The 26028-nt window shown below is 43.6% G+C and overlaps 1 protein-coding gene across 4 annotated transcripts in view; it reads left to right on the top strand.

The window, feature by feature from the left end:
- The first annotated feature begins 934 nt into the window (after window positions 1-934).
- Window positions 935-26028, top strand: part of SIM1 (SIM bHLH transcription factor 1) — a 64415-nt gene continuing 39321 nt past the window's right edge. Inside the window, exons 1-9 of one of the 4 annotated variants that reach the window (XM_037894523.2) lie at window positions 935-1279; window positions 2035-2676; window positions 14393-14475; window positions 15654-15743; window positions 16022-16130; window positions 16264-16349; window positions 17612-17811; window positions 17921-18027; window positions 19183-19330. In XM_037894523.2, the coding sequence (XP_037750451.1) occupies window positions 2502-2676; window positions 14393-14475; window positions 15654-15743; window positions 16022-16130; window positions 16264-16349; window positions 17612-17811; window positions 17921-18027; window positions 19183-19330 (998 nt within the window). In that variant the 5' untranslated portion in view covers window positions 935-1279; window positions 2035-2501. Of the gene's footprint in view, window positions 1280-2034; window positions 2677-4886; window positions 5185-12979; window positions 13505-13609; window positions 13629-14392; window positions 14476-15653; window positions 15744-16021; window positions 16131-16263; window positions 16350-17611; window positions 17812-17920; window positions 18028-19182; window positions 19331-26028 lie in introns of those variants that run through there. The other 3 variants (XM_037894525.2, XM_037894524.2, XM_043542701.1) reach the window with 3 other exon arrangements.

Here is a 26028-nt window from a genome sequence, read left to right as displayed (position 1 = left end):
GGTTTGCGTAAACAGCAAATTGTTCGCTGTAATTTAATTTAAAAGAAATAATTGTCTTCATTAAATTCCTCGACTGATCTTTAGCGTTTATTTTTTTTAAAAAAAAGAGTTTTCACATGCGTGTGGTTTGAACGAACTATATCCAAATCCCCAATGACTCTCCCCTCCCCCAGGAATGAACAGGGAGAGCTGCCCGGCTTTTTCAAAGAAGTTACCAAGTTCTCCCAGTTTTCACTCACTAGGAGGGGACGCCCCCATGATGTGAATTCACTTTCAGGTAGTTTTAAAGTGTCTAATCCTCGTGATGAGGGCTTCTGCAGGGGGTGTATCGAGGAGCCCTCCCTCACCGGTGCTTCTCCCCCAGCCTCAGTGCATGGTGCCACCGAGCCTGACAGCTCTGGGCTCTGCTGGGTCTCAGTTTGGGCGGTGAAAAGGTAACATGCCCGCTGCACTTATTTCCCTCTCCCACCAAACACGGCTGCTCGCGAGAAGAAAAGTGGTTTGAAACACTGATCCGCATCATACACAATAGGAACCAAGCCGCTGGAGCCGGAGTGCTCCTTTCCTACGGGCTGCTGCTGAGAGAGCTCAACAGGGAGACCTCGCCGCTTGCAGTGGAGGTGGTCAGCGGTGACTGCTCCCGCCCTAGGACTGGAGCATCGCCTCGCCCCGGGCTGGACCGCACAGGCTGGGAGCCGCAGCGAAACATCCTGTCCCGAGCACGCCGTCCCCGCCGCCGGCCGGTGTCCCAGCCGCGGCGACTCGCCTTTCCCAGCACCCGCTCCTTAGGGGAGCCGGGAGCCTGGAGGTCAGAGGCCGGACGCTGCAGACACAGCCCGGCACAAGGGGAAAGGGGGGTGTGTCCGGAACGCGGCGGCGTCACCCTGCCTCTCAGCCAGTGGGAGACCGACCTTTGGGAGACTGGGACCAATAGGAGGCGAGGTGGGCCTATGAGTGGCACTCGGGGAGGGCTCGGCCGAGGCAGGGAGAGAAATGAAGTTGTGCTAAAAGCCTTTTAGCTATAAAGAAGTTATTAGGCATTTCCCAGCCTCAAATTAGGGCTTCTTCATTAATATCAGCTTCAGAGCCATGACTGGGAAGGGAGAGTCTGAAACCACATAAAGGGGATGGGAAGGAAGCAGTATCTGTCTACCCATCGGCGTGAGAAGCCGTGAGAGAAGCCAACTTTCCCTCTGCTGCTATTAATGATTTCAATTAAAGAGTTGGGCTCCTCACCGTGAGAGAGCTTTCCGCAGACTGCCGGGTGCAGGGACTGAAGGTAGGTAAAAGACGATCAGCCTCACAGACCAGTGGCAATGTTACCTGTGCAAGGGAGAAATCATTCGGGTCTGTCTAATTTTGCTTTGCTTCCCCCTTGTGTGATCGCTTTTTGGCTAGTTCTGACTGTGCGCCGGGTCTAGTTGGACACTGTGTCGCTCTTTGTTTAATATGCTGTTGTTACCTGAATTCCTAGGCAGGACGGGGGGATAGCAGGCGTCCAGAAAATCTAAAAATGTAACTTTAATTCACGGGTTGTAGGGTTGATTTAGAAATTAGACTCCGGCTCACACAAAGATGAATTGAGAGAACACATGGAAAAAGTACAAATGCGTTGGGATTTGAACTGTTTGCACGTTTCAATGGGTGTAGTAATGTATTAAGGGCTTCTGTTCTGCAGTCCGGGCACTAATACTTAAAGAGGAAGAAGGAAACAATCTAGTTTACTTTGCTATGAAAAGAGGGCAGAATTTCCCTATTCTTTAAATAAAAACCTGTAACTTCATTTTGGTCATAAAATGTTTGTCCGTGCAGCCGAAATGTGGGTGGAGAATAGACGAACATTTATTTTTTCTACTCATTCTCAGCCGCCACTCACCCAGAGATGCAAAAATACACTTTCCATTGTGGGCCCAGTTGAGAAAATGCAACTCGTAAGAGGCTGTTTCTTGATGATTTATTTAAGGTGTAATAACATGGTTACTTGTGGCACTGTGTAACAGATCTCTCATCCCAGGAATGCTGTTGTCTTCACAGTGGCACGAGGGAAGTAACCGGTACCTGTTACCCACTGAAGGAGCCGGAGGCCAATCATTTTGGGCATCGGATTGACAGCGGGGAAAAAAAGAGAGGATTATGTCTCTTTTTCGAGAAGCTATGTTTGCAGCATTGAGTAGAAGAAAAGGACAGAATACCTTGATTTGCTTGCTGTGTGGTGCAGGCATTTAGTTCTCTCCGCAGTTACTGGGATTCTCTGAGCTGCACTGGACCTTTTTCTATCCATTTGCATTGTTAATGTTATTTTTAAGTGAATATTTTTTTAAAATTATCACTCCTGGTCTTGAATCTTTTTTTATACCATTTAAAGATTTAGAAGAATAACCCGCTGCATTCAAAAACAATGTTTGATGCTTCTGGAAGATGAATTGTAATTGAAAGCTTTCCCCCTCTTTGGATGAATCTGGGGAGCTTAAATTGTAAGAAAGAAGGGGGGAAAAAACACAATGAAAGAGAAGTCAAAAAATGCTGCCCGGACTAGACGGGAGAAAGAAAACAGTGAATTTTATGAACTGGCTAAATTACTGCCTTTGCCCTCCGCTATCACCTCTCAGCTGGATAAAGCCTCAATAATCAGACTCACCACCAGCTATTTAAAAATGAGGGTGGTTTTTCCTGAAGGTAGGTGACTTTACTGAAAATGAATATTTGCCTCCATTCTAATACCAGTACAGATGATCGTTTACTCTTATGTTAATTTCATCTGGCAGTGTATAATTCCTGAAGGAAGGTGTCCTGTGTTGTCCCTTTTCTCTGCCGTAAATACTTTCACTTCACTTCAGTACATTTGGGACATGTTTGGTTGGGGACCAACAGTGCTTTTGTCAACACTTCAAGATACTGAGCTCAGCTGCGTATTCTACTAAAACAAACATGACTTTTTCTTTCCTACTATGTAAGATCTGCATCCCTTGCGAAGCACGTGTATAACAAAAAAGGGCAATCCACCCATATTTTATAGCTATATGAAGGGGAGTTAATATATGGGTAAATATTTACATAAGTCTATGCTAAGTCCTAAAGCCTTAGTTCAAGAACTGAACCACAGTTTACAGGTACAACGCTATACAAATAAATAACAAATCCAAACAAACCTTGATTGCATTATGAATGTGGTGTCTCCTGGTCTGAAAGTCATTAGGACGGTTTGGTGAGGTTAAATGGTCTCCGAAATATTTAATAGAAGTTCTACCCTCAGTAGAATTGAAAATCCCTGTAACACTATGAAAATAGGGTCCAAGTTTGGGCCTGATCCTATTCCCATTGAAGTCAATGGCAAACTTTACGTTGATATCAATGGAAGAAGGATCAGTCTCGCTTGTCTAGTAAAAACAGGGTTCGGAATTCTTATATACTTTTAAAAGTCATGCCGTTAACCGAGTCTAGGATTTAAAGTTAATGTTTAAAATGTCAAGATCCGCTGCCAAGCAAAACAAACACCAGGGAAAGTTAAGAGGGACTATTCATCGGTAAAGAGGGACTATACAAAGTTCCCTTGTATCTTGAATCTATTTCTTTTAATGTGAGAGAAAAATAAGTGCAAAAGCCTGTAAGAATATTTTATGTGGAGTCTCCTGAATGGAGTATCCTGTATGTGGAAGAGAAAACTATGAAACGGGAAATTCTTCCAATCGAATAAATTACATGAATCCCATATACAGCTTGAACAGCTCCCAGGATATTGTGTTTTACAAAGGAAGACTGGCTATTTGATCGAGTCTATGTTTCTATCAGGAGATGGGAAAAGTAAGGCAATAGATTAGTCTTTGCATTTTTAAAAGTCTGGTTGAAGTAGTGCGTTATTAAATTTATACTTTTAGTATAAATACGTGAGGGGTGATATCTATATTTGGATAAGGGAAGATTTTAAAAATTTTCTGTCAGATTGTTTATAACTGCTTTTTTGAAGGGGGCGAGGAGGGGGGGGGGGGGGAACAACCTTGACAGTAACTTCTAATCTATTGCATCTTGAAGTAATTTCCTTAAACAATAAAATCCATCTCCTAATAACTTGAAACCAAGCGAGGAGATGAATCAAAGCTGTAGCACCTGAAAGGTAACAAAATAAATGAAACTGCACATTCCTATTGTGGCTGTGATTTGCCGGCTTGAATATCATTAGACGAGGCTGCCTTCTGTTTAAAAAGTGATCGAGTTGTCCTTTATACTGTCAACGCGTACCTTATAAAAACAAAGCTATTGCAAACTCTGATGGCCGTGATGTTCCTAAAAGGATTATTAGCAATGATTTGTCAACTCCTGCAGTCTCAGTAGGCTACCTTTCTGCGTGATTTCGAGCAGGTCTCGTCAATTATTGGTGCCTCTGTAGCTGGTTGTTTGATCAGAAGAAGCATATGGTGTTTCTTGTAGGCTGTGAGTAATCATGGGAAGAGAAGAATAGCTGATCCCAGTCCCTCAGTGCCAAAGCCGAATGTTTGAATGCACTAGGGAATTGTGTGGCAAAGTGCACCAGAACCAGAGCTGCTGCTGTCCAAAACATATGCCAATTTGTGCAGAGAGACCAGGGAGGAGGCTAAATGAGGCTTTTAAGGTAGCAAACCCCTCGGAGCCTAATTAAAGGCAAACTGCAAGTTAAAATTATAATAAGGAAGCAGGGACCGAAGTTCTTTCCAGTGCAGTTCTCGAAGAGCGCGGATATTGTGTAGGAGAGAGAGACAGAAACGAGCACAAGCCCGTTGCGAGGGCTTGATTGTTGTAGACAGAGCCACAAGGCATATGTCCCCCCCCCGCCCCTCTCTATTTGCCCCTCTGTCTGCGTGGGGCAGACACAAAGCCACCGAAACAGCAGCGCAAACGCGCGCGTCGTAGGAGCGGTGCTTGTTTCTGCAGCCAGAGCCACGCAGGATATATTGCCCTGCCTGCGTATTTTCCACTGGTTCTGCGCGAGTGCGCGAGAAGGGCAGACCCGCAGTCACGCCCAGGCACTGTGGCACTGGACGCTGCTCGTTTCTGGGGAGATGAATACGGAATCGAGTCTGCTCCTACCTCCAACTCCACGCGTGTCTATGCAGGTGTAGAAGCGGGGCCCTGACTCCGGGTACATCGTTTATTTCCCAATGTATTGATGACCTCGAAACTCACCGGCCCTTGGGCAGAGAGAAGCCACTGGTGAGTTCTGCCAGGCCATCAGTGAGGAGTGGTGGGTCCACCCTTCCCAGCCTGAAAGGATCCGTCTAAATTCGGAGCGGAGGGACTATTTTAGGACATTTTCTATGTTTAGGGGGAAATCTCGGGGTCGGTCGGCCTCGCCAGCAAAGACAAGAGTGTGAAATTAACGGTGGGATGTGGGTACAGGGAGGCAAATAAAGTATGTATCAGAAGCAAAGGAGTTCCTGAAGGAGGTGGAAAGGTACAGAGAGGGGGTATATTTAAAGGTGGGAACCTTCTCGTCATATTTTCCCCGGGAAGGGAAAGCCTACAAACCTTTGGGAGCGAGACAGGTTACTGACTAAAGCCTACGGATAAGAGGCTGAGGAAGATAGCGAAATAACGTGTCATCTCAAGGCTTTCTACGTCACAAACCTATTATTTAAGTGTCTGGTTGGAATAACTTTACCTGTATCTAACTAACAGCTCTTGTGCAACTACTAAAACAATTTCCCTCTTAAAACAATGAATTCAAATTTATCTGGGCCGTGATAATATGTGAACGGAGTGAAGTGGTTATATGAAGAAAGATATAGATACTATCTGCGCAGGCACAGAGCTGTGCATAGACAGACACATAGTGTGTGAACGTCTTTCTGGGTATAATTCCTTTTAAACAGCTTTTATATAATCGGTATGCAGAGACATTTTGGATTCATTATTTTAAGAAGGAAATTGTTTTACGACTAAAATAAAGGGAGTGGGTGGATGGATAAGGATAGAGTGATCCTGGTGCAGTCTGAAAAATATTTGAAAAATAGGAATAATTGTATATTGAATACAACTCAACGTCCCTAATGTAAGAAAGAGCGAACGTTCCATTTCAGTAAGCAAAGATTTTTAGATGAATTGTATAATTATCCTCCTTGGTTCATGTTTAAGATCCAATTGAATTCTTCAATACCAGTGGAAAAAAAGCTCGGTTAAAATACTTAACATTTCCCGTTTTCCCCTTCACAAGTCTGCTGTAAATTAAACCTCTCAAGGGGGAACTCTGTTATAGTTGAAAACAGCGGCTTGGTCAACTTGCATCCTTTTGGTCCAGGGAGTTAAACCTCCATGGAGAAGACAAACAGGAGCTTTCAGTGGCCAGCTAACTTTTGGAAGGCCTGCACTTCTGGTAAATCACTAAGGGGCCGTACCGTGCCATCAATTTTTGAGCATAACTCCATGTTGAATTCAGTAGGGAGTTCTGCTTTTAAAAACAAACCGACGACAAGATATGGCCCTGAAATCGCGATTTACCATTAAAGAGTTGAAACGCCGAGTCTAATACAGCTTCAGAAAATTGTAAGGAGCAAACACCCCCCGTGTGGCAAATAACTCAAAAAATTTCCTTGAATCTTTTTCCCCGGGTACATGTAGCCACATATATATTGCGTAGAGAAAGAACTAGTAGTTTAACATATTTTGATAAGCCCATGCTAATGTCTCGTTGCGAAAATAGTTTAGAAAAACGATCACGAAAATTGCTATACATTTGTAGGTAGCCTATACGGAAAGGCGCTTAAATTCCCAGACTCAAGCAAAGGGCACTGTTTAAATCAAACTTTGCAGAATAATAATGGCTAGCATTTCAATACTGAAATCCTTACTCTTGTTTTATTTTAGGGGCTAAAAGACTAACCGAAAAAAAATCCGTTTCCCACGTGGATAGGTGATTTAATGCTGTTTTTCTTGCTGCTAGGGGAAATGATTGAGCATTAGGTTTCAGTGTTTATTTTCTTACAGAAGTTTTTCTCATTTAAAAGCCTTTAAGCTGCAGTTTACTCTCCACGCTGCCTCTCTGTGTTTAATTCTAGTTTTGATGTGGACTTAAAATGTGAGGTGCAGAACTAAACTTCTTGCATAACAGTCGCAAAAGCAGATTTATGTGCCAGAAAGCGCATATCAGATCAATGGTGAAATCATATTTTCTTCAGCAACAGACCCGCTCTTTTGCTAATAAAAATTGGTTTGAAATAAAACTTGGCGGATGCTTTTCAGTATTCATATGTGAAATAGTGACTTGGTACAATCGTGGTCAGGATAGTTACCTGTGGGGGGAGGGGAGGAAACTTTGATTTGGATTATTTTATAATGCCGATCTTCATGAAATTCAAAAATTGTGGCTGCCGTTTTAGTTTGGCATTGCAGAGCCTGGCTTACATTGTAAAGTGTCATTACATTGCCTTGTGTGTGTTAGAAGCAAAATGCTGGTATTTTGTTGTGTAGTGAAGCAGCGCCGGCAGCATTTCCCTGTCGTTCCCCTAGCAGTGATGCGTCTGTAGGCAATATTTCTTTAGGGAATAAACATGGATATTAACTACATCTTTCAGAGTAGCAGCCGTGTTAGTCTGTATCCGCAAAAAGAACAGGAGGACTTGCGGCACCTTAGAGACTAACACATTTATTTGAGCATAAGCTTTTGTGAGCTGCAGGTCACTCCATCGAATGCATCTGATGAAGTGGGTTTTAGCCCACGAAAGCTTATGCTCAAATAAATGTGTTAGTCTCTAAGGTGCCCCAAGTCCTCCTTTTCTTTTAACTAAATCTTTGTTTCAAATGAACGCTTTTGGTTTACCGGGCTAATAAATTGTTAGAAATCTTTGGTAATGGCATCCGCAGACACTCTGAAATGAGCAGCAATTTTTTTAAAAAAAAAATACTTTATTTCATTTCATCTGGACCCTCCAAGGAGGAATTGATGCTTCCTCGCAGTCTCAAAGGTCTGGGATTTTAGTTACCGTTGATTAGTGCCTGTAGGATTAACTAAGAAATCATCCATGGCAGGGCTATGTGCTAGGAGGTAGCAAAACAGGCCACGGATAGTAAACCAATTAAACGGTTAATAGACTCGGGTTGGTTCCCGCATGCAACACCCTGTGCCTTTTTTGTTTCGCAGTGACTAGGGCGGGTGGGGTTTGATCTTTGAGAGTGGAAGAAATGACCCTCTGGTTAGCTGGTCTTCCCCCAAAGAAACTGCAGTAAGAGAGAGAAGAAAGTAACCACCTGCGCGTGGGGCTATCAGGAAGGACGAAAGGTGCCGCTTTACGAGCGGCGTACGGACGATGGGGCGAGATGCCTGTGCACTCGTACAGCTTTGTGAGGGGCTTCACCTGGCCGGCTGCACGGAGGCAACATATGGGGAAAGGCAGGTGCTGCTGCTTACAGGGGTGGGCCACGCACTTTGCTCCGTCCCTGGGCTTCCGGGCCCCTAGGGCAGCCTTCTTCCTCCTCCCTGGTGCCTCTTCGCACACAGGCTTTCGCACCCATTTGTAGGGTCCCACTGCAAAGACGCTGAGACTCCGGATGCCAAACAGCAGACAACTGGGGATACCCTCGAGCTAGAGCTTCACTTATAATGGCTGCCTGTGTCATTTAATTCCTCTGGGTACGTGAGTGCGTGTGCCCGTCAGGTTTGCAGAGGGAAACAACTCCGAAGCAAGAACATTAGGTGTCCAAAGAGAACAGCACAAATCGAATTCAGGTGTGCTGTGCTCTCCTCCTTATTAAAATGTTCATTTAATTACATCATATCGCTTTGTTGGGCCTGCTTTGCAGTCCTTCCCCAGGCAAAAATGACCTACTGAGGTCCCTTCCAGTCCTACACTTCTATGAAAAAAGCAATCCTTTTGAGGTCAGGGGAGAGTCCATTGATTTTATATATTTTACCGGAGTAAGGACCACAGGATAGATGGGTCCTATTCTGTAGCCTTTACTTAGGCAAAACTCCCTATTTAACTCCATGAGACGTTTGTTGGGTAGGCGGTGCAAGATCTGGTCCAGGGTTGGAGGGGTAGATGGATATATTTTGTTCAGTAGACAGTACAGAGCACCAGAATCAAGACGTGACTGAGGCAAAAGCGCCTGCTGATTTCAAGAAAGCAGAATCGGGGCCCAATGCTATAAAATAATCTCATGTTTTTTCTATTCGAATTGTAATCTTGGTCGTATTTTAAATAGATTTAACATATCGCTGCTTTATTTATCTGGCTGTAGGCCCCCACATCTCACTAAACATATATTTAGTGCACTTTTTTTTTTTCATGAGGACGGTTGTGCTGGCATTGCTTAATTTTGTATTCAACATTATAGACTTCTAGAGGGCAGCCTGGAAATGCATTCCCCACCAAAGGCCAAACACTTTTACAAAGTTTAGTGTAAACGAGGATAAAGTGCATAGCAAAAAGGCGTCTAATTTTTCCGGTAGTGACCAGCACCACTCCTCTGAAAACAAAACTCCTTTCAGGTGTCTGAAAATGGGAACCTTCAAAACTGAAGCATTCACAACCCCTAGTCACATCTTAACCATTGTTTTTACTGCACTTCTGAAAGTGATTTCCGAACTGGAGCGCGAAGTTTGTTGTTTTGTTTTTCTCTCCGCTGAATACGGATTGTCTGACCCAGAGTTTATTGGGGAAATGATTATTTCCAAAGCCAGCAAGTGAAAACAAAGCAGATAAGGGCTTGCATCTCCAGCCAGCCCCTCGTCACTACTCCCAAACAAAGGAAGGGGAAGAAGGTAGTGGCTGCTTCAGAGCTACAGATGCGCACAGAGCTTCCCGGCCTAGCAGATCTTCCAGTGCAAAAGAGATGGATGTGCCTTTTGGAATCTCATTCTTCCTTCCCCTCTCCCGGTTTAATTAGTTGATTTTATTTTTTCCTAGATCTAATTAGAAACAATTGGAAGGGATATCTTCTTCCATTCCTTTGCCATCGTTGCCTGGGGGCTTCGCCCTTGGATGGCAAATAAGCGCTCGTGTATATGGCAGCCAAAATGCCATTGGGCAGAAACTATCTATCAGCCCAGTTTTGCCCCTGGTTGCTAGTAAGGACTGAATCAATCGAATGGCGGGGGTGAATATAGTTAGATCAAAGCTGTTGTTTCTTAAAGCGTTGAGGAAGGAGGTGTCCGTGTGAATTCCAGAGGTCTGGGGGATGGGAATGAAACCTCTTAAAGCCCAGAAAGGTCCCTTATGATTCATCTGATGTGGCTAATACACTGACACCAGGAAAGGCAGAGAAACGTTTTCTGTGGCCTTTAATGTGTGAAAGTTTAAATGCATTTCCACAGAGAAGTTATTAAAATAAAGAATGAGTCAGCGTCCTCAGTCCCAAATATGGCAGTGTCCTATGATATATGCCTGCAAAGCGCTGAAACTGGTTTAATAGCCGAAGCAACATTCCAGGCTGGCTAGAATGCCTTCTGCTCTCTCCTAGAGATGGGCACTTCCTTGTAGCCTAAATTGTTTATCTTCTTATAAGAAATAACCTCGAGTGGAGGAGGCTGTTATGTAGGGGCTATAATCTATATTTTGTCAAGAGTAGAAAATTCATTCCGAAAGAAAAGCTCGATCAATTTATTTTTGCTGCTTGCAATAACACAGCTGGATGATGCCTTGAGCCCACGCTAGACTGTGGCTCATCATTCATTCGCCAAGAACTGGCTTAAATGGTGCCTGTGGGATTAGGTCAATTTTAGTGGATCTACTTCGCCTCATTTGGTTACTAATTGGTTTCTTGTTTTATAAATCGAAATCTCATTTTCAGGAAATTACAAAGCCCATGCAGCCAGTCCATTGAGGTAATCCACGGGTCAGGGGGTATTTTAATACAATGCATCAGGTATAAAGCAACAGTAAAACTTCGCCTAGATTTTTCAAATGAAATGTGAGCCAGCTAGCGCCTTAGATCCATAATAGATACATCCCTTCTAAGGCTACTTATGTAAATATGATAAACCAGACTTTGACAAAGGTGGGGGGCTCGGGGAGGAAAGCAAATTTTATCTACTAAGGTTAATGTGGCATATCTTGGAAATCGTCCAGAATAGATTATGTTTTGCTTTGTCTTTGGCCACTTTAGCTGGGAAAATCCTTTGCCTAAAAACGCTTTAGTTATCCGTCCCCTCACAAAGCTGCTTGTTTCTATTCCAAACCTATTATTCTGTTCGCCTCTCCAGATTACAAGAGAATCTTTAGATCTTGTTTCCAGTGTAATCCTGAAGCAAAAGGGAAACTGATTTCCTTGTTTTGTTTTAAATAGACAATCAAAGGATTTGTAGAATTTTCTGCGGTAGGTCAAGTGCAAGAAATCACAGTTTACCCCCCTCGCTAAAAGGAACTTGGGTGTTAAAACGAATAGAGAGCCAGATTTTTTTTTTTTTAAAAAAGTTACATCAATGAAGATTTTTTTCTGCGCAACCCTTTTAGAAACAGAATTTTAAAGGGCATCAGGATAGCGATGGGGGCGGGGGGGCTGACGGGAAGGATTTGTCAGTGAATAAAAAAAGTCTCTAACTTGAAAGCACTGAAACATCTGGAAAATACAAAGAGCTGTCTCATGTGGTAGGGTTTCGAAAAGCCGGTTCAGGTAGACAAGTGAAAACATTTAATTATAAAACATTAACTTAGACACAGCTGAACAGCGAAAGGTTTCCACCTGACACATAAAAAAAGGAGTGCAATGCTCCGTGGAAAAAAAAAAGTGTCCTGAAAAAAAGTTAACCTGTAATGTAGATGGGCTATTCATTAACCCGCAAGGGTAGGGATATTTTCCCTTTTAGGACCAGAATAATTAGATCCGTTAACTCGGCTTAATAAACAACTTCGAACTTTACGCAAGGAGTTCAGCCGCTGTGTTAAATACAGAAATCCGTCTTCCTGGTTCTCCGGGTAGGACATTTTATGCGGAGTGGTGCTTTTGTCTCACTTTAGTGGGCTTTATTGTTAAGCACAACCAAACCAAAACTCCTGAACATGTACTGAATCAAAATTTCATAGAGGAATTTTCGGTCTTTCTCTGGAAACGATGCAGCCTTTGCAGGGTTTGATGTTAGTGCTTGCTAATTTCAAGAGGGAATGTGGTGCCTGTTAATTTGATCAGACGCTTTCCGCAGTTTGTATGCTCTCAAACAGTATCTTCCCCGCCACCGTCTCATGAATGAAATCGTGTACTACGGCATTTGGGGAGTCACAAGGGTTAGAAGTCAGCTGTGTCTGCGGTTCGCTTGCTGTCTAACGGGGAGAGGGGATGATTGCATTCGGGGGCAGCACAATTGTCAGTTATTATAGAAGCGCTCAAGGTGCGGACTTCTCCCATAACCCTTTACCCCGGGGCTCTGGAAAGTCACTGGGTACCTGCTGTTGAGCAGGAGGAACTAATCCCAGGGACTCTGCTGCCGGCCGGCATTTGGCGAGTTGAAGGATCAAGGGATAGAGACAGAGATGTACGTATTGGGGGGGCGGGGGGAAGGCAGTCTATTGAGGCCCCTGGCCTAGGGAGAATTGAGGAGAGGAGGGGTAGTACCCCGTTTGCAGAGGAGGAGAGAATAGCGTAGAGGCAGAAAGGAGAAGAGAGATGCTGGCATGCTGAAGAGGGGAGGGATGTAAACAGAAGAGGAAGAAGCAGGAATTTAAGGAGAGAGAATCTTGTGGAGAACTGAGAAGGGGGTAGGAGAGAGATGGTGAGCAAGGAGGGGCTGGGGCTGCTAATAGCTCTGGCCCGTTGAAGCAGGGATGGAGAGGAGAAATGGAGGAAGGGATGGCTAGAGAGAGAGAGAGAGAGAGACCGAGAATGCACGGCCTTAGAGTGGGCGCTTCAGTGTTTGAATAGCGGTGGAGAAATCGTTAGCTTTATTTAGACGTGTAAACACCCAAGTGAGCCCGGTCAATACTGAGGGGGAGTTATCTGCTCCACATCGCCTCCATTCCCATCCCTTGTTTGTTTGCATCTGAATAAAAGAAAAACAAGCCACAAGGAGTTTGTAAAGGGCTAATTTTGCGGGAGGCTGTCCCTGCTTGGACCCCGTGTTCGCCTTGTGGCGATTTGCTCTGCGTTGCCATCAATCACTTTTTTTTGGGGGGGGGGGGGGTCACGCTAAGCCTTGTTTAATGGAGTAAGCATAAAAGGTTTTAATCACCAAGTTGAAATTATTTCAGCAACAGCATTGTTAAACTGTTTATGGGTAATGCCTTTTAACTCCGGCACAGTCCGTTCCATCCGGCCCTTTGCATATAGGAAAACCAGCACAAACTGAAACGTTAGCCACGTCCGGGGAGATTCCTTGTCGAATCCAACTAGAGTATCTGGAAGCAGATCATTCACGGTGAAGAGAGGTCATTCCTTCAGTGGGAGAGAGAGGGCCTTGTATGTTGTGGGGAAGAGGGTTTGATTGGGAAGAGAGAGCTGGTACCTTGGTTAGTGAGTAACTCCAACCGCTTCGGAAGTACATTTATGCACTGCCTGGCGTGTCTTAGTGCTGTCGTGACACTGCAGCTGCGGGAAGACGTCGGGAAAGGTAGATTACTTTTCGTGGGCTTGGCATATGCTAAGGTGGAAATACTTTTTAATAAAATGCACTGCAGGGGTCCGATCTTGCATTCCCGGCGCACCCAAAAGCTCCTATTGAAGTCGATAGATAGGTGAGGAATGAAGGATCGGGGCCTTCTTCGGGATTTACACCAGATCGCTGATCAAATCAGAAAGTGATCTTGATGGCCAGGGTTACATTTTAAAGCCCTCTCAATATATAGCCTGGTTTACATATTCAGTTTGTTAATTTCTTGGGAGGTTGTGCGCAAACAATACAAAGCATTAGTTTCTGGGAGAGTCGGCAAACACACTAAATAAAATACTCACAGACCTGAGTGATCCTTTTGTCTAATCGAATAATACTGAATGACATCAATGTTGTATTTCATTGGCTTTATAACATTTAAATCATTCTGAAGTGTATTCACGTCCGGTTAATCGCATCATTCTGTTGAAATTAAATATTTCTTTTTTGGTCTCATTTGGATACCTCGCAGTGATGTTCTGTCATTTTTCAGTGAGGTCAGAAGCAAAGATATTGTACTACCTTTTCTTCCAGGAAGCAACTTTCTAGAAGCCATTGTCCAGGTCGAATAACGTTTTATCTGGAGCGGTTCCTGGCTTAGTTGAATTCACTCAGTTCTTATTAATGAACTTTACTTGTTTATGATACCAGCATAGATATCCCCCCAAACAGGAAATAACATTTTAAAACAATCAACCAGGGAATTATTTGCGTTTATTCAGCTATTAGAAAACGTTTTAAAGTGTTTGAAACTAAAACAAAGAAAATCAAATCAACCAGCCCTGACAGGCCAATGAGAATTTGTATCTTGTCGTCTCACCTTAATTTTTGTGTGTCTTAAATAAACAGGACTTGGCGAAGCCTGGGGCCACACTAGTCGAACCAGCCCTTTGGATAATGTTGGACGGGAACTGGGATCCCATCTTTTGCAGGTACTGGCCTGGAAACGCGAGCCATTTGGTATTAATGATTAAAGAGATCGTACCATATTCTGAGCTTTTAATTATTCCCTTGTCTAATCTTTAACTGTTCACGTGCTTCACAAAAGGAGAGTCCAGAACTGTGGCGGAATTTATCTGTCACGATCCTTCGCTTCTCACACGGTACTGTGGGTTGCGCAGCGCAGCTCAACTTGCAGGTGGCCATTCTACGTGTCCGAAGTAGAAAGTGGTGGGTTGATTTGGTCCCTAATCTCAACAGCCTTGTCAGTCAGCAAGTTGACAAGATTTGTGAACGTAGTTTTCTTGTTCTGAGCAATCTGGTGAGCGCAAAGACGCGTCTTTAAAGTGGTGCAAGGTGAAAAGAAAAGTGGGAGAAACCGTAGAGGGGATTCAGGGGGCTATTTGGAGGAGCACATATAAAAGCTTAGAAAGCCTTGATCCCATGGTAGTTAGAATAAACGTTGATTAATTGAAGACACAGAAAACCTTAATTCAGCTACGACACAATTGAAAACTCGCTGTGGCCTAAAGGATTAACAAAGGAATATTAGTGTTTATAATCTTAGCTATTCAGGCATGTGGTACTGTGGGGTCTTGTAGCATTTTATACCCGCCTCTAATAAACAGAGGCCTGTTCTTCTCACAGTGCATACAAATAACACTTATTAACATCTATCCATCCATCTATCTATCTAATCTTAACAGGCCTTTTAAATAGTTCTGTCCGTTTCAAACTTTATTTACATTGTGGAGAGTTTTAGATCGCCCCTTGCTCGCTGAAGTCTCTTAATCAAATATGTAAGAGTTAAAATCTCTACTGAAATCGTAGGTGGGGGGTGGAAGTGTTCAGTATTTCTCCAGGGGGAACGGTCAGCAAAGCCGAGGCTGGGAGCCCTACAGGCTGGGAGCTTCTATTCTTGCTGCTTTGGAGTCTTAGGTTGATTTATTGTCACATTTCGTTACAGAACCATTTCAAACAGGTCCCCTGTTTTGAGGTGCGTTATGTTCATATCCTGCCCCTTTTAAGCGGATCTACTGAAAGGATGTTCCAGCTTCCTCCCACCCTCCAACTCTTTTAGTAGTGAAAGCCAGGCTGGAATCCCCGATCTGCTTAATCAGTCCCAGGTACACCTAGTTCACAGATATCTGGTGTCTTCTTTCCCTCATAGACCTTGGATGGTTTCATATTTGTTGTGGCTCCAGACGGCAAGATCATGTACATTTCAGAGACGGCCTCCGTTCATCTGGGTTTATCACAGGTAAGTGGACAGGTTACCCACTAACGGCTTATGCGTGCGTGTGACAGGGCATAATCCCCCGTCTATATCCCTGTATTTTCCATAGGAGATGTGCAGCTGCCTCTAAGCTATTTGCCTCAACCGGAGGTGGTGTGAACCCAGACAAAGCCAGGACACTGTAATTGTCTGTGTGTTTATAGAGCTGGACCACGGCAGCAGATGGCCCCACATCCAGCGCCGGCTACACACGCACGCTATGTCGATGGCGAGAAAGTTGAAACCCTCCTCTTCCTTCACAGGTAGAGCTGACTGGAAATAGCATTTACGAATACATCCACCCTGCTGATCACGATGAGATGACCGCGGTGCTCACAGCTCACCAGCCCTACCACTCTCACTTCGTGCAGGGTAAAGTACATTCCCTCTCCCGGCTTGGCCTCCGCGCTTGTGCGGGTGTGGGCTCTGCAGGGGAAGCGAAGCCATCAGGTGCCACCAGGTCCCCCTGCCCTTTTCTCACCGGTGCCTCTGCCTTTTCCCTTAGAATACGAGATCGAGCGCTCCTTTTTCCTAAGGATGAAGTGCGTCTTGGCTAAAAGGAATGCGGGGCTGACCTGCGGGGGCTACAAGGTGCGTGGACATGGACAGGAGTCACCAGCGGTTCCTGCTCAGAAGGCTGGGAAGTGCATGCTAGAGAATCCCTGACTATGTGGATGTGCCCGTGCTTGGCTAGGCTGCTGGGTCTTTGCGGTGTGAAAGCAGGGGACCAGCAGTCAGAATGAGACCTCAGCCCATTTGAGCGGTTTCAGCTGGCAGGACGTTTTTTGAAGTGTGGGTTTCCTGTTCAGGCCCAGAAGTTTCTCTTCGGGTTGCAGATAAATGAACACAGGCCACAAAGCCAAACTCAGCCGAATCCCCCCAAGTTTTGCCAGAGTTTGTAGTAGAAACCAAGCAAAAACCACGGAAGTTCCCGTGTTGCTGTGGAAACGGTAAGCTGACCCATTGCAAACCTTGGGGCGAACTTGGCTGGACTTTTAGAAAAGTTTGTAAAGACTCTTCAAATTAGGTGAAGTTCTCCTAGACTAAGGCCCTGTTACATAGCTCCTCCTAGTCTTAGTTTTATATACCTCTGCTCAGGACTCCTGGGTTCTGTGTCTCACAGACATCTTATGTGACGTTTGCCTCCCAGCATCTCTCTTTGCGTCAGCCTTCTCGTCCGCAAAATGGGGAAGAATAATGATTGTGAGACTAAATTCATTAATGCACATACACCGCTTTGAGTGCCTGCAGAAAAAAGGCGTTATAATAAAGCATGATTATAACATCAAAATATAGGTACTATGAATGTGTGTAAATCTATATCCACATACATATCCATAACATATATGCTGTCTGATACACATCCATGTAATGAACGCCGTACACATATTTATATACCTATATACACGCACCTAATCTGCACTCACATACATCTTGTGTGTATAAAATTACCAATATCAGTTGTGAACAACCTGACACTTCCCCGTCCTTCTGACTGTTGCAATGTTTAGAGGGATGATAAAAGCATAGCTAGGCCTTGATCCCAATCCCCATTTAAATCCCTGGAACACCCCCCTCGCCCCTCCGACTTCGATGGGCTTTGAAGCAGGTGCTGAACGCTGAATTGCTCTGTAGAGGAAAGAACGTCTCTCTGTCCAGTTCCTCCACCAGGGCCAAGGTATCAGGCAAATTCCCGCGACCCAGCGCTACTCTCCAGTAGGCGGTAGATATTCCGGGTGCTGGCTGCCTGTAAGGTGCCCGCCCGCTCCCGTGTGGCCTAGGTGTGTTTTCAAACGCGAGCTGTTGCCCTGCTGCACGCAGGGCGTGACGTGCCCCTGTCTTGTGCCTGGCAGGTCATTCATTGCAGCGGCTACCTGAAGATCCGCCAGTACAGCCTGGACATGTCCCCCTTCGACGGCTGCTACCAGAACGTCGGCTTGGTCGCTGTGGGCCACTCGCTGCCGCCCAGCGCCGTGACGGAAATCAAGCTGCACAGCAATATGTTCATGTTCCGGGCCAGCCTGGACATGAAGCTCATCTTCTTAGACTCCAGGTAGCCGGTCTGCTTTTTAAACTCCGCCTCCAGCCCCGCGCCTCCCCGTCAGGCTTCGCTCTCCGCCCGCTCACTTACTGGCGCCTGCCTCTGGCTCTCTCTTCCACAGGGTGGCCGAGCTGACGGGTTACGAGCCGCAGGACCTGATAGAGAAGACCCTTTACCACCACGTCCATGGCTGTGACACCTTCCACTTGCGCTGCGCTCACCATTTGCGTAAGGAGTCCCGTTCCCTAAAGCACCAGGGAGTAACCCTTCTCCCCCCGCCCCGGCAGCCCCTCTGGGGCCCGATGTTCGCCTCCTCCCTCCAGACCGGGACTTGCTAGATTTACACCTAGGACGAAATCGGGGCTGACTGGGGGCGGGGAGTGTAATACACAAGGAGCAGTTGCAGCGGGTCTCTAACTCACCGCTGCTTTCCCCCAGCAACCCGTTATGAGGAAAGAACTAAAACGATCAAATCTTTTCTTTTTGCGGATACAGACGAACACGGCTGCTACTCTGAAACCGATCACATCTCAGATATTTCAGTCTGAAACCGATCAAATCTCAGATATTTTTTTCAGCTCCAAACCGGCGTGCCAGTAAAAGCCAGACTCCCTTTCTCCGGCCCCACACTGTCACACGACTCCTATGTACACACTTCTTTGGAACTGTGGTATTCCGATTCGTAGATCCGATTTTTATTTCAGTATCACGCTGACATGAATCCCCGGGGGGAAATGAAAGAAAAAGATATTAGTTTCCTGTAAGATTTCTTCCAATTTACAGAAAATGTAACGGGCACAGGTAGAGGCAAAACCCATTTTAAATATTCTTTTAAAAATCTTGATGACAGAGAGATCAGAAAAAATATCCCCCCCCCAGTAGTGGACCGTGCATTTTTATTCATTATTGTGAAACAGTTAGTGGCATGTAGCTTCCTTTAGAGTCCGTGAACGTTGTGTTTTTGTAACGGTGCTGACATGAATTGATTAGGCCGGAGACACATAAGTGATGGGATCCGTTATCCGGAAATGTCCGGACGTGAATTTATCTGCGCTAAGCCTGCACCTTTGATGTCAGTGGGAGCTGCCTCATTAGCTTCAGTGGGCGCAGGATCTCTCTCTCTCTCTCTCTCACACACACACACTCGCTCTCCCTCTCTCCGGATCTATATTTTTGCCTTTACTAAAGCACCCGTTTGCCCTGAGCCAGCCTCCTTGAGAAGGAGCTGTAGCCCTTTATCTGAGCTCTGGCTAACAAAAGCAACGGGGGCTTTTTCAGTGAGTGGGTAACCCTTCTCGGGGGGAGCGGGGGGAGGATTGCAAGGGGCAGCAGTACTCCACTGAGCTCCTTTCCCTCCCTTTCCTTCTTTTGTATCTTCCGCAGTGCTGGTGAAAGGGCAGGTGACCACCAAATACTACCGCTTCCTGGCCAAGCACGGCGGCTGGGTGTGGGTGCAGAGCTATGCCACCATCGTGCACAACAGCAGGTCCTCGCGGCCGCACTGCATAGTCAGCGTCAACTACGTCCTCACGTAAGTGAGCCCAGGGGCTGCTCTAAACTGTGCAGAGCTAGGCGCGACGGAGGGGAAAGGCCTTGTGGAAACGCATGGATAAAAAGGGGCCCTGCCCCACCACAGGGAAGCTCGTTGCTTGGAACAGACCTAGCTCCACGGTCTCTCCCTGCCTCTTGGTCTAGGGCTGCTAAATCCGCTCAGTGCTGCAAGTGACCAGGGCTCGCACACCAGGCTGGCGAGGAAACCCAGGGAGCACTTTCATCTCGATGAAGGGTTCCCGTCTGATTTTTCTTCCCCCCCCCCCCTTTCGCTAGGGAAAAGATTTAGTGGTTTGTCACCCACATATTCGGCTCCCTCTCGCTCTCTTTTTACAGTTTAAATGTACCCAGCTTTAAATAAAATTTAATGCAGCGTCAGAAAAAAAAAGGGGTGGTGGTGGAGGTTGAATGTACGGAGTTATTTATACTTAACAAACAGGACATCTGTTTTTCTTTTCAAAAATCTGGGGTTTGAAGTTCTTAATATCATCCAGAGTCTCTATCAAAGCTCAGAGATTTCTTTTTTGTTCTGAGAGAGTGAGCCTTATATTGAACCACAAAGTGACCAGAAGGTTCTCAGTTTAACCTACCCCCATTACCCCTCCCCCAAGGCAAAAAGGTTCAGAGTTAATGCTGAAAATCTTGGCTGTACTTCTTAATTCATCTCATCGTACTTGGGTATTGCAGGAGTATCAGACTTGTATGGTACCTGCTGCATAAACTGCAATACCTAGGTCCAATGAATGAGTTATAATTCCCTCCGGCAGGTTGGCTGGACTTATTTATTATGATGATATTAATACTATTTTCATTGAAATAGTGATTGCTGCTGGCAGAAGTGATATGCCATTCGAATCCGTGGCCTGTTGTGTTTGGTTTGGTAGTGAAGAAAACATTCATGCTTACTGAAAGTGCAGGGTACCTGCACGTGTACACACTTGTAGTCCAACGCGGATTTTTTCATTCTTTTCTCAAATGTAACTATTGAAAATGGATAAGCTAAATCTTCCTCTTCCCCCCCCCCCCCAATGGATGAACATTCTGCCGAGATTTTCAGCCTTAAAGCAGAATTATCTTACTTTTGGGGGCTTAATGTACACACAGGTAACTTTATCGTTTTGGCAGTTAGTGTTTTAAGGCAAACATAAAAATGAAGTTGTTCATTTGGAAACAGTGACTATTGTCTTGCAAATGGTACTTTTCTAAGGAGCGTGCACTTAATTGGATGGGGGAGGCTCCTTTATAAATAAGAGTCCCAGTATTGCAGAGTTAAATCTCTGGTCATTAGCAATTGTGCTCGACAATAAAAGTATGTATTCTCTGCTTGATTCAATTTGGAGAGTTCCCTGTTCATGGAGGAATAATTATGAATTCGGTTTGGGTGAGCTTTCCTGTGTATGGGGAAAACCCTTGTTTTCCTTCGTAGATGGACTCCTACACTCACAGCTGGTAGTTAGGAAAATCCTCTTGATTCGCCTTAAAAACAGCAACAACAACAAAGCAAAGTAGGGGTAAACACTCTTACCCAGCAGCGGCAAGACTGGAGAAGGAGGAGATTGACACAACACACGCATTACAGCCTTTCCATACATTTCCATCTCTACACTCCCAAAGCCGAAGTCCCATCAATGCCTGTATTTCGCAAATGTTAGACTTTTCAGCTAAACACAAGGTGAGAGGCCCAAATGTATGTCGCGGATTAAAACACTCGTAAAACCTGAAGGTTGAGCCGCGAAGAAATGTGTCTGTGTATTGTAACCATTTTTCAAAGAAAAAGAAAATAACATACTAAGGTACTTTGTATGTCAGAGGCTTCACAAGTACTAGGCTTGTTTTCCTGTGGGGGGCCAGTGGTTGGCAGTCATATTTTATCCAAAACCAGAGCACCGCCCTACCTTAAATGACCTGCATGGAAATGAAACCTCCCACTGGATAATTAATTTCTGCTTTTGGTCATTTTGAAAAAGTCTGTTTTGTTTGCTTGGGAATAACTGGATAGCTTTTTCCTATTGATTGTCACTTGTTCGCTCTGCCTAACAACTATTCCAGTGTGTAGGGGAAACAAGACAGCGATTGTGAAGGAAAGCATTTAATCACCAGAATAGTTACTTGCTTTACCGGGGAAGAGAGGAAAAAAGAGGCTTCAAAAATGGTGTAAATCACATTGGGACCGATCTTGCCGTCCTTTCTCAGGCAAAATTCCCAGTGATTTTAATGGGCATAATTGCCTGCTGCGTAAGAACAGCAAGATTGGACCTACTGTTAAATCCATATGCAATTCCAGTATCTTTAGCCGTATACAAATGCTTCGATCACTAACAATGTGCCTAAGGTGGGTAATATACCATAGAGTGGTTCAGGGTCTGTTTTTCACAGTCAAAGATGGCAGTTTGTTTGCTGTGGACATCCTACATCTGGTTGCAAAGAGCTGATTTACATTGCTTTAGCCAATTAAGTAGATTTGTATTGATTCTTCATGGTAGCAGCGAATCTGAGCATAGATGTGTTCTGTATGCCCCTTCTTTCTAAGGTGATAGAGTGATAAGTGAGTTCTGTTCAAATACACACCTTTAAATACAGCGGCACAAAGGCAGAACACCCAACCGTGGTTCAAGCAGACCTCGAAGCAGAGGCTTAAAATATTCCAAAACTGTCAGACTGTTGGAGAACACTAGGGGGCCGATCTTGCTCCTTTTGAAGTCAATGGAAAAACTTCAGTTGTCTTCAATAGAAATAGATCGGGCCCCCTGAGTACGGGGTGTGTGTGTGTGTGTGTTATGAAAATAGCGATACCATTTCTTTAGCTTCAATTAATGTTTCGGTATTTTTTATGAGGCGGTGTCTTCCTTTTCACTCAATATACAATATATATTTTAAGTACATTTCTATTTTGATATATTTTTAGCCAGGCTGCCATTTATTGGAAAATTATTTATTAAAAATCCCTCAGATGTTTCCCCTAAAACAATGGATTATGTAACAACTTTACGATGTATCGAGCTATTTAAGACTCTCCCCATGCTCTTTAATTAATTGTCTCAAGTGCAGAAATAGAAAGAAAAAACAGCTTATGTCAAAGGCAGATGGTAAATGCTGTGATGTCTGTTACTGGCAACTACAACTGCCATGTGCTGTAGAAGGCTGAAATTCACAATGCAAAGATACTATGACTACATTAAAATCTTGTTTTCGTATGTCTAGGTCCCCGAGGTTCAGTCAAGTCTGACCACCTCTTCATTAGTGGTCTGTCGAACAAGAAATCATGTAATATTTTTCTGCAGTAAAGTTACCACAATAATAATAACCACAACAGATTCCCAAGACACGCGCATCGTTTATTGCCCTTTTTAGTCTACTGATAGCCTGCAGTTTGGAAGCTAAGTGATAAGAACAGACAATATTCTGTTTCATAGTACTTTGCAGGTAGATAAGTGGATGGCTTTTTAGAAATGAGATATAGCCAACCTCAGAAACAGTCGATAACACTGTGACTATCAGACAGAAGTGGATGAAAGCTATTGTAGAAGAAAGTTCACATTTAGAAGAGTCAGGGGGGTTTGCTGAACTCACCTTATGTAGCGTTCAGTTAATTGTCTCTATTAGCTATTCATAGTTACTCCTGCCTGTCAGCGTTTTATCACTCAAATGTGGAACATAGGGACTGAAAACAGAGGGGGAAAGAGAACCAGACTTCTATTGACTTCAATGGACTTTGGATCTGATCCATATTATAGATCTTGTTTTCAGGAAATCAGAATAAAGGTTCTTCCGTTGCTCTCAAAGTATGGATTTTTTCATATTATTTATTCTAATATAAATTCTGTAGCTACTAAAGTTCCTTAAGGATGACACTGGATTATTCCACTAAACCAAGAACAGCTGTGAGCTATGTGTGTTTGGTGTGGGTTCTTTTCATGCTTTTGTTATATAGCATTTGATATATGGAAAATCACTTGTACAGATGCAGTTCTTGGCAGAGACATACCGCACACAAGATACAGTTGAATAATGGTGTAAAATCAGTTAGGAGAGATCTGCTTAGAGGCGAAATAGGAACGTTTCTTGACTTGTTCTTTGCAAATAAATTGGTGTACATTTAACTCAAAAATATAATGAGAAATGCAAACCAATTGATTTTTTGGCTCGAAATAATAACGCACCATGGTTAGGACTACAGCGTGATATGTTAATTTCAAGCGTAGAGGTTACTTTGGAAATACTCTAGCTGCTCTTTCTCACTGCATTTTGATAAAAAGTAATCAAAGAGGGATCGCAGCTTTACAGAAAGGTAATTCACACTATTTTGTCCTTACACTTTGAATAATACTTTATGCCTGCAATGAACCAACTGGTTTCAATGGGAATGTTGAGTGAGTAAGGTACTACTATTGAGCATGAGTAAAAGTATCACAGTCTGGCCCTACTGTTTTTAGACTAAGGGTCATTGACCTGCACAAGTGTTATCCTTGTGAAAACCAAAGCAGTGTCAAAATCAAGCAGTGTAACAAAAGGCAGAACAAATATAGACAATTTGTTTCACTAACCAGTACTTGCTGTGGCTGAATACCTAAGGTGGTGTAAAAATGAGAGAAGAAGAAAGCTAGAGGTAGGGATCATGGAGATCGGAGTTCTCAAACTTCACTGCACTGCAACCCTCTTTTGACAACAAAAATTACTTCACGACCCCAGGACGAGGGATCGAAGCCTGAGTCTGCCCAAGCCCCACTGCCCCAGGTCGGCGTGGGGGCAAAGCCTGAACTCCACCACTCTGGGTGTGTGTGTGTGGGGGGGGGCAAAGCTGAAGCTCCAAGGGCTTCAGCCCCGGGCAGGGAACTTGCCACCTTAGCCCTGCCACTCAGAGCTGAAGCCCTCAGGCTTTGGCTTCATCCCTGGGCAGTGGGGCTCAGGCTTCAGCCCTGGGCCCCAGCAAGTCTAAGACAGCCCTGGCGACCCCATTCAAAGCTGGTTGCAACCCACTTTGGGGTACTGACCCACAGTTTGAGAACCACTGATAGAGATGATAAAAAACAGTTTGCTCTATTTAAAAAAAAAAATCCAAAATTGCTATGGTCCATAAATGTCTAGCTTTGAAAAAGTGCATTCTAGGATTAAGAACAACTATTTTTAATAAGTGTAAATACAGAACTATTTACAAAGGATACTACAATCAGGACCATTTAAACAAGATTTTTTTTTAATGACTATATCAAAAATAAATAGGGCACTTGAGATTTATTTTAAAATATACAGATTTACTGTTCTTTTGTATTTCAGTTGACATAGTAAGATCTAATGTAGACATATTTGTTTCTTTTCTTATTTGTTCTGTGTATGTAGTTTTCATATTCTTATCAGCTGTGCGTGTTTAGCTTAAAGACAATTCAAGTATGTTTCAATTAATATAGACTGCAACTGCTGAAGTTTTAGTTTATATTTAAATTGAAACAATCCCTTTTTAAACAAATGGGTAATTTAAAGTGCAGATCTTTTAGCTTTTTGAGCAGCAAATGTAATAATTTATCCCTAGAGAATGTTGGAGAGCTTTTGCTGTATACGTTTAATTTTTTCTTTATCATTTAAAATAGCAGCTGTAACACTAACATATACAGATAAATTGGATTAGACGCTTAATTGCACATAATCTCTGTTATGATAATACAGTACATAAAAGTCCCACTTGCCACCTTCAAATTATCTTGTATTATGTAACAGACTGATTAGAAGCACAAATTGAAGTATGCAGTTTGTATAAAAGATAATTTCAAAAATAACATATAAACAAAAAAAATTAGTTCATGATAGATTAAATGAAGTTTAGGATAAATTAACTGTTAATTGCATCTATAAAATATGCCTTTTAACTTTAGTGCATAGTACATTTTATAGTTGTGTGTCTTATCAGATTTTTAAAAAATAATTACATAATCAAATATGTTATCACTTTGCATGATCGGTGAAATTAATGAAATCCATAAAAAGCCAGAATAAGTGGGCTTTAAGTGTTAGTGGGTGACAAATCCATTTCTACAACTCTGGGGGCAGACAGCTCCCCATGGCCTTTACTTTAGCCTCTTCTTATTTGGGATTTCCTATCAGTTGGATTTACATTACCACAGGCCCAGTGGTTGCTCACCATCCTGCTTCAATGTTCCCATCTCTACTAAAGTATTAGACGCTGGTGCAATGTACATCTTCCCACCATACATGTATATTCCCTGTAACACGGTGTACTCCCTATAGCGATCAAGTGTCCATGTGAAAGAGTATATGGCATAGAGAATATACAAAGACTTTTAAAATACTGTTTAAAATTTTCTGGGAATTTCAGTGTTTATTACAAAAACAAAAAACAGTGAAAATCTGTGCAAAAATTAATTTCACGGTTTAGGTAAATATAGGGGTTAACACTGGAGAATGGGAGGACAGGAAAAAAACAGATAATGAAAAATAAGAGATTGAAAGTAAAAGCAATTTAATTCTGTAGTTTATTTCATTAATTGTGTATTAACTGTTTGTACACACGTGCACACACATACATATGTGTGTATATCTTTAGTATTTTCAGGTAAAAAAATAAGTAAAAGCTGAAAATGGAGGGCCTTAGGAACACAATAGTAATGTTAATTACTTGCAGATAACAGGCTTAACTCCTTCACTTACACATATGAACTACTTTAT

The sequence above is a fragment of the Chelonia mydas genome, chromosome 3, assembly GCF_015237465.2.
Source record: "Chelonia mydas isolate rCheMyd1 chromosome 3, rCheMyd1.pri.v2, whole genome shotgun sequence".
In the NCBI taxonomy this organism is placed as follows: domain Eukaryota; kingdom Metazoa; phylum Chordata; order Testudines; family Cheloniidae; genus Chelonia; species Chelonia mydas.
This window is presented reverse-complemented; position numbering and strand designations above follow the sequence as displayed.